The following is a 9,213-nucleotide window of genomic DNA, read 5'->3' as shown; positions in this document are numbered from 1 at the left end:
CTACTGTGCATAGATTTCATTTCAGAGATGCCATACACCTGCTTCTGCAGACTAGACATGCACCTAAGATTATCTGTTCCTCATTTTACTTTTTTTTTTTTTTTACAATTGCTATGACAATTATTTCAATACTTTTAACAACTTTCCTAAACTCTTAACATAGCACAACATCTGTCTGTGTAGGCTATACAATTAACATGTCTTGTTACTTTGACAGTTTAAATGCTTCAACATCTTTTACAAACCAGCTCAACCATGACCAAAACAATGGATATGTACTGCCAAATTCACAAATGCTTTCACACTGTAAGTCAGAACAGATAACATCATGTTCTAAACCTAACTTATAGGCTAAAGTGAAAGTGAACAGCTGTTCACAAATAAACACAAATATATCCCCTGCATTTTATTCCATTGCTACTGAGAAACAGCTGATTGAAGTTATGCAAATAGATCAATCAAATAGATCAATCACAGCTGACTGAACACAAAGAAAGTAAGAAAAATTCCTGCACGAGGGAGAGGAAGACGAGTACCAGGGACAATGTCTGTCTTTTTTTCATAAACCGTACATTTTATAAAGCTACTCTGACATGGGTCATTCATTTTTTTATTGAATTTCTGCAGAAAAAGAAACAAAATTCATACATTTACTAAACCCAACAAAACTAAAAAGTAGAGGCTTCAAGAGAAACTGCAGTGCAAAACACAATCTATGATCAATACGATATACTATTGTCTATTATATAAGGGCAGACCTGACGCATAAAATAATGCAGTTTCTGTAATTCCACGGGATGTTAGTGTTTTGTATGACATTGTGCTATGGTTGCCTAAATGTTCCTGTTGGATGAGAACATGTGTTAGTGTTTTGAAAGAATTATTTAATTGACATGTTTGCATTGTTTTGGTAGACATAGTGTATTGTGTTAGTATATTATTGTATTTTGAAAATTAGTGTTGGAGTTTAGTTTTCAATGTGTGATTTTGTGCATTAAATTAAATGTTTTGCCAATTGTGTGTTGTAGATGTGTTGGTGTCTTAAGAGTTTAGGAAAGTTGTTAAAAGTAATGAAAAAATTGTCACAGCGATCGAAAAAAAAAACTCTAGACCAGTAGACTATTGGCACACATACATTAACAATCTATGCAAAGATTATGCATTGTAGTTCAAGAAAAATTTGAGAAAAAAGTTGCATGATGTAATAAATGCAATGCAATAGCCCTGCAATACATACCACCAAGACAATGTTTTTGTTGAGACTTTAGTTCTTTGTGTGTAGACATTGTTTTCAAGATTCAAGATCCTTTAATAATCTCACGACCACAGCAGCAAGGGATAGTGCAAAAAAGACACTAAAGATAAACAAACAATGTTGTGGTGATTTGTTTTTTTATTTTATTTTAATATATTTGAAATGTTTTTGTTTTTTTTATTTAACCAGGAATATTCCCATTGACATTCAGAATCTCCTTAAGGAGCCAAGAAGGCAGCATAAAAGGTTTCACATAAAAGAACAAAGAACAGACTTACAACAGAACAGCAAATTACATCAGACAATGAATTAGCAGTGTTCAGTAACAGAACATGTACATTTAGTGGTTATAGTCCTTAGTCATGCTTACAAAATAATCTTGTTTAAGGTGACTGTAGCTCACAACAAGATGAGGGTGCAGCAACTTTAGCCCACCTCATTTACATTTTTGAATGGACAAAAACATTGGAACCACCTCAGTATCGCAGGTAAAAGGCAGTTCAGTATAACAGCATTCATTATTTTGGACCGGAATACAGCAGTGGAATGTGATTTCTTAAATTAGCACTTGTTTTAACCATAGACTGTTATACAGTCTATGGCAGGGATCTTGACCCCCCTAGGGGGTCCTCAGAGTCAATGCAGGGGGGCCTCCAAATTATGGTTACGTTTTTTTAAGTTTTTTTTCAAAAACTAGAAATTAAATAAAAAATGTATGCAACATATTATTAGCTAACTAGCCTATAAGTAAAGTAGTCACTACGGCCATCCACAGATACAGTTATTCCTAAGGATATACTGTGCCACATGTATGTGTAACATTAAAACAAGATTTATAAAATCAAAACTATTATTAAACAACTATTTTAATAGCTTAGTATTCTATGCAAAAAAGGTATGTATATAAAGTCTTTTGGCCGTGCTACACGTTATTATAGGCCCAGTTTAATATGCAACATTTTATACAATATATGTAGTAGGGGGTCCCTGCTCCGTCTCTGTTGCAGTTAAGGGGTCTTGGCTTAAAAGACGTTGAAGACCCCTGGTCTATGGTTTTAACGGACTGGCCGCTGCTGTCTGGTGCCAGTCCACTAGGTGGCAGCACGGTGTTTCTCAACATCACGGACACCGTCGAATACGTAAAACCGGAAACGCTGTAACAACAGCAATCATGGCGTCCGCAGCGACCCGAGTTGCAGCCGGTGCTGCTAAAGTTGTCAAACCAATATTTAGCCGGGACGTGGACGAAGCAAAGCGCAGGGCCCGGGAGCTGTATCGAGCCTGGTACCGAGAGGTCCCTAACACAGGTATGTCGGTCCGCTGTGCTCGTTAATCGGTACCGTTATATAAAAAGCAGCGCCAGCGTCAAGGTCGTGTCTGTGAAGAAGTCCAGCATAGCGACTTCCATTAGCCGCTAGCAAACAGCAACAACCACAACGATACAGTTTGCAGATGCTAGCTAAGGTTATATGTTGCCCAAAATGTAATAGTAACGCTGACGCTGTCACTTAAGCTAATTAAGGCTTACGTGCAGTTTAGTGTCACAATTTCTTTTCTCCAAAAACTGAGTGTCCCAAATGATGAGGGTCTTATTTGAGACGGGTTAAGGGTAGTGGTTAGGGTTAGGGTTAGGGGTAGGGTAGCACAGGTGGTTTAGCAGGTTCATAATTAATTAAGGACATTTTATGGGGAATTTGGGACACTAAACTGCACGCATACCGCTAATTAAATATTGAGAATCCCCCCGGAATGAATGCGTTCATACCTTATTTACCACTTCATACATTTATTCGGTTCCAAAATTCAATAACACAATCTGTATTTGCATGTTTTTGTTATTGGCCTATATATAGCTAAGTGTTGGATAATACCCTACACTGATAGTGTTTTAAAACCATTCTGTACAAAAACAAACGGAAACAACCCAACGTTTAAGATCGATAACAACAGAACAATCAAACTAAAGATATTTAACTGTACAATTCAAAGTCATAAATGAATCATTAACTTCTATTTCCATCGTCACTTCCAAATAAAAAAAAAACCTATCTCCATGAGTAAGCGTCACTATTAGCTCATACATAAATCGTCTCCGTTAGGGACTGTTAGTTATTTAAGGGGCCACTGGAGGAGCTTTGGGACCCTTAGGCTAAAAATGCTTAACACACTCAAACACTAACACACTTAAAACACTCTTCTATTCTATGACCCCCCCCCCCCCCAGAATGATTTTGAAAAAGAGGCATGACCCTCCCCAACAATTTACTGATACCTTAAGTACTAGTTTGCACTTGGGAAAGATATACAGATCCCCATTGTTTTTTTACAGCGATGACGTACGTGACTAAACCTCTGCATTCTCATGTGACGCATCCCACTCCTCTGTTATGGTGTGGGGGCCATTTCAGTAGATTTACTCACTAACATTGTTGTGGACACACAATAAGCATGGAAACTAAATGCACACTTCCTGCGTTACTGCATTACTTCAAATACTAAGTTACTCATCTAGTATTCACATGAAATAAAACAATAAAACATTGAGACCATTCAGCAAAGGACACTCGGAAATAACAAATCCAACGCTGGTTGCTATGGACTCGTCACTAGGCTTCCTCAGGAATTGTATGTTTTAGCACATAGGTAAAGCTGCCAAAGTTGAACATTATATTCAATATGTTTATTTTTAAAGCAGATTTTAAATGACATTGTAACAATTTAACAATTCACCCTTATGAAATCCAATCGCGGCACGGCTGTCTTGGAGCGCACTAGACAGACGGTGGCGGGATACCCCGACACTTAAATTCAACTAAAATGTAACGGTGAACAATCAGTGTTCGACCTGCAGTGTGTTGAGATGCCTCTCCAAAGGCAAGAAACCAAGCGCAATCGCACCATAAAACCTTAAGACATATTAAGAAAAAAGATCCGTATTTTGCCGTAATCCAAAAAAAAAAGTAATCCACAGCGATCAGTGGATCCACAAATAGAGTCACGGTGTATCCAGCAAGGCCTATACGAGCGTCACATTCACCAGCCAGCTCCAAACAGGTGAACAAGGTCTCTCCACTTCACCGTTTTAGAGAAAGTGGAATAAAAGTCCAAATCTACACAAAACCCGCAATCAATTAGTAAGATGACATCACATTTATATTATTAAAGAACTAAACAGGGGGAAGCAGCGTTCAGTTTCTATGCTCCACATATCTGGAACAAACTCCCAGAAAACTGCAGGTCCGCTGCAACTCTGTTCTTTTAAATCCAAGCTGAAGACATATCTTTTTAATGTTGCCTTTCTTTAAATAACCTATTTTTAACTGCTCTTTCTTTAAAATTCTTATACTGCACTGTACATTTTATTCTTGTCTTTTAATGATCTTAAATTGTTGTTAATTGTTTTAATGCTTTGAAATTGTTTTTAATTGTTTTCTAACTGTTTTTAATGTTTCATGTTTTATGTAAAGCACTTTGAATTGCCTTGTTGCTGAAATGTGCTATACAAATAAAGCTGCCTTGCCTTATTGCAAAGTTGGCACGGTAAGATGTCCAGACATAGTGCAACATTAATTTTCGTTTTTTGCGTCCTGCTGCTCCCATCGTCAGCCAGGAAATATTTTTTTTACTAAAGCATTATATGAATCAGATGTATTACCTACCACCATTTAGTTGTTTTGTGTTTTTTAAAGTTTTTATAAAATATCTGGTCATGCCAGACGTAATTATTCCGCTCATTTTTTAAACACTGCAATTACCCGTTTCAGCCACCAGGGGAGCAGTGCTCCCCCTGCCCCCCAGCAAACTCATGGGTCGGGTGACCCTTCCCTCAACAAATAATAAAAAGACATGACCCTCCCCTATTTTCCTCCGGTGGTCTATTCCATAAATACCGAATGGTCCCTTTAGTATTTGCCTGTTTACAGGGTTGCAATATGTACACGTTTCCTTTTTCAGTGTTTTCATGTGGGTGTCAACCAAACGTAAACGGGCGTGGACTTTAAAGGCTCTGAACACCCATACAGGCGTTTTCAGTTAATCAGGCTGATTAACCCGCTTCCCAGGACTGTGTGGGTGTGTTAAGACTGTAATTACAACTTTTATCATTCTTATTGGTAGATGAAGATTTATGACCTAATACATTCCCATCAAACCTGTGGCCCACCTTCAACCAGTGCAGAGATCTAATCACCCAGAATAACTGCACACACCTGTGTGATGTGTTCAGAGGCTATAAGATGACATGCATCCTATTTTTGGTTTATGGTGCCAAGAACATGTTCTTAATTCCCATTATAGCACACTCACACACCTGGTAAAGAGGATTGTCATTTAAATGTGTATATTTTTTTCTCGTTTAGGGCTAGAGCTGGGCAATATATTAATATTACATCGATATCGTGATATGAGACTAGATATCGTCTTAGATTTTGGATATCGTAATAACGTAATATGCATGGCATACGTAAGTGTTGTCTTTTCCTGGCTTTAAAGGCTGCATTACAGGAAAGTGATGCAATTTTCTGAACTTACCAGACTGTTGTAGCTGTTCTATTATTTGCCTTTACCCACTTAGTCATTATATCCACATTACTGATTTATTTATCTATCAAAAATCTCATTGTGTAAATATTTTGTGAAAGCACCGATAGTCAACACTACAATATCGTTGCGGTATCGATATCGAGGTATTTGGTCAAAAATATTGTGATATTTGATTTTCACCATATCGCCCAGCCCTATTTAGGGCTCTGATTATGTTATGTGGAATGTATATAAACTTACATTTAGCTCCAGTTAATACTTGAGAGGCACAAACGGTCTAGTTTACATTGTGCTGACAGGTTGGAGGCTGTCCACATTTGGGTCCCATGAGAGCTGAAGATAAGGCAGGGTATTTGTTTTTAAAATTATTTATATAGAATGATTGAACTCCTTCCACACAGCTTGGGTATTAGATCAACTTGTAGATTTGGAATAATTTGCATTAAAGACTCTTAATGCTCTTATTTTGAAAGTGGTAAGACATTGCAGTGACACTGATGCAATTAAATGTAAACGTGGTGCTGGCCTTGCTCCCTACCAAATGCCTGGTTATCCAACAAAGCTTTCTTCTTTTTCTGAAGAAAAATGTATTAACATAACATCCACACCTCAGGGGTCTGTGCCTCAAATAATAAAATAAATAATTATTGAAAAATGAGCTCCTGGATGTAGCTGCGGTGGAAACAGAGTGACTTTTTGTTTGTATCTCTTTCTCTACAGTGGCAACGTTTCAGCTGGACATCACAGCGCGCCAGGGAAGAGACAAAGTGAGGGAGATGTTCAACAAGAACAAGCATATCTCTGACCCCCGCGTGATCGACATGCTAGTCATTAAGGTAAAAACCAGCCCTCCACTGACCTGTGAACTGCATGAAACATAATGATTTTAATTTCCTAATTGAAACGACGTAAATGTTTAATTTTGTCCTTGGAGTCTGCCTTTTTGTAGGCAGTTTCCTCCAAAATCCCAATGTAGAGTATTACTGAGAGCAACACTATACTGTGTCTTCCATGGTGTTGTTGAATTGTTTTAATGTGTATGTTATTTATTCCCCAGGGGAAAATGGAACTCGAGGAAACGATCCATGTCTGGAAGCAGAAGACCCACGTACTGCGCTACTTTCAGGAGACTGAGGAACCTCGTGCCAATGATTTCCTGTCCAAATTCTACGGGGGTCATGACCCATGAACTGTGCAGCTGTCTGCTTCCCTCTGACCCCTCTTTGCTTGTGTCCAGTGTGACAGATGTTCCCCTTTACTGTAAATACAAACTTAACACTCACATATCGACGGTTGTGTCTTTTATTCAGAAAGGTTATTGGGGTTATTTTAAAGGGACAGTTTCCACGAAAAATGGTATAAAACTGGATCCACAGACAGTGTTGTGAACCGCTCCTTCTTAAGGCCAATTTATGCTTCTGTGTTAAATCAACGCTGTGGTTACGTGCGTGGAGATACCGACCCTACGCTGCAGCCGGACGCTCACCTCCTCAAAAAATGTAACTACACGTGTGACTGGTAGCGTTGCATTCCCCCCGACTCATTTCCTGGTTCTCCTTCTCCATAAACAACATGAAATCAAAGAGAGGGTTAACTTTTCCTGCTCCAGATTTCCGACCGTGGTCAGAAAGAACAGGAGAAGACACTTTATTTAATCTCGTCATTCGCTCTACGACTCCCGCTGACTCTCTCTACCACACGCTTCTCACACCAACGTGGCATCATGACTTTGCGTAAACATACACGCCACTTTCCTAAAGCCAAATGGCGTGTTATCTGTACGCATTTTCAGCTATCCACGTGTATGTCCATGCTGTATCCAGCAGATGTAAACATACCCACCACGTGGAGTCGCCACATTGCGTGTTATTGCGAGAACGCGACGTACTATCGCGAAGCGTCACACGCCTGTTTAAAAAAAAAAATAATAAAAATAAAAAAATAAAAATGAAATGAAAAAGAAATGGTTGGGTTTAGGATAGAAACATTGGGGAAGGCTTAAACAAAGAAAAACACGGAAAATAACGACAAAAACACACTTAGGAAAACAAACGGTTGGGTTTAGGATAGAAACATTGGGGAAGGCTTAAACAAAGAGGGAAAAAAAACACTGCTGAAAAATCGCTACACGCGGGACGCGAACCCGGCTCTCCCGGGTGAAAGTCCTTACGCAGTCCCCCGTTCCTTTATACTACTCGCTATGGCGGAAATTCACTCGCAATGTTGGTCACTGGCGGCCGATTTGCGTTGATTAATACGCTAAAAAGCGATTGTGCGTCTTGATGACACGCCAAAATGACATACGAATTGGCGTGTCCTACATACGCCAATTCATGAGATCAGTCTGCTCACACACATACCGGCCCTGCTATTCTCTTAAAGAGATCGACGCAGGCACCAGTGACAAGTATAAACTCCAGGCCACTTCATAGGCTAGGTGGGAAGATCTGCGTGGAGCCTCCCCAGAACCATCAATCAGGCTTTATTCTAGAGAGACAGTTGGTGGGTGGACATTCCTACTGAAAATAGAAAGCAGCTCATATTGAAGCTGTTCACAACAATGTATTTTGGTATTGTGAGTAGTTGTCTCTTTATCTAAAAAGAATTCACAGTGAAGTCCACAATCCAAACCAGCGATGCCTGATGACCAAGAAGCCTACACCTCTCAGTCTTCATCATAGTTAGGGAATATTATTTCACAAACAAACTATTATACTCCGACCCTTCAAATCAGCGTTCACCTTCTCTGGTTTGGCCAGAATGGCACTGGATGAAGTGGACAGGCACAGTGTCACGGTCCTCCCTGGCTCGCTGGAGGGTTTGGGGCTGCCTGTTGAGGTGCACTTAGAGCTGGGCAATATATCATATCGTGATATGAGACTAGCTATCGTCTTAGATTTTGGATATCGTAATATGGCATAAGTGTCTTTTCCTGGTTTTAAAGGCTACATTACAGTAAAGTGATGTCATTTTCTGAACTTACCAGACTGTTGTAACTGTTCTATTATTTGCCTTTACCCACTTAGTCATTATATCCACATTACTGATGATTATTTATCACAAATCTCATTGTGTAAATATTTTGTGAAAGCACCGATAGTCAACATTACAATATCGTTGCGGTATCGAGGTATTTGGTCAAAAATATTGATATTTGATTTTCTCCATATCGCCCAGCCCTAGTGCGACGTCTCTGTGAGCTGGCGCCATGTTGACAGCGTTTGATGCAGTAGCAACGTGGAAATCGGCAGACAATTTGGGATGTGGAGCTGCAACAGCGCCGCCCTGTGCTTCTGTAATGCCACACCGCTGTCTTTAAAAAAAAAAATATATATATATATATACTGTATATTTAGTGGCAGGTTGTCTGCACAATTTAAATGAATACAAAACTTGAGACGGTGAAATAAAGGACA

At 39.2% G+C, this 9,213-nt stretch overlaps 1 protein-coding gene across 1 annotated transcript; it reads left to right on the top strand.

Moving 5' to 3' along the window:
- Positions 1-2,400: 2,400 nt before the first annotated feature.
- On the top strand, positions 2,401-7,081 carry ndufa6 (NADH:ubiquinone oxidoreductase subunit A6). The gene is made up of 3 exons (XM_039824372.1): positions 2,401-2,562; positions 6,518-6,633; positions 6,855-7,081. Exons 1-3 carry the CDS (start codon positions 2,427-2,429, stop codon positions 6,984-6,986), a joined length of 384 nt encoding a protein of 127 aa, XP_039680306.1. The 5' UTR covers positions 2,401-2,426; the 3' UTR covers positions 6,987-7,081.
- Positions 7,082-9,213: the final 2,132 nt, after the last annotated feature.

Source organism: Perca fluviatilis, chromosome 15 (genome assembly GCF_010015445.1).
Source record: "Perca fluviatilis chromosome 15, GENO_Pfluv_1.0, whole genome shotgun sequence".
NCBI lineage: Eukaryota > Metazoa > Chordata > Actinopteri > Perciformes > Percidae > Perca > Perca fluviatilis.
The sequence above is the reverse complement of the archived record's forward strand: the minus strand, read 5'-3'. Positions and strand labels throughout refer to the sequence as shown.

Coding starts and splice junctions, on each gene's coding strand:
- ndufa6 (XM_039824372.1), top strand. CDS start 2,427: ATGGCGTCCGCAGCGACCCGAGTTGCAGCCGGTGCTGCTAAAGTTGTC. Junction 2,563..6,517: donor CCGAGAGGTCCCTAACACAG/GTATGTCGGTCC, acceptor CTTTCTCTACAG/TGGCAACGTTTCAGCTGGAC. Junction 6,634..6,854: donor TCGACATGCTAGTCATTAAG/GTAAAAACCAGC, acceptor TTTATTCCCCAG/GGGAAAATGGAACTCGAGGA.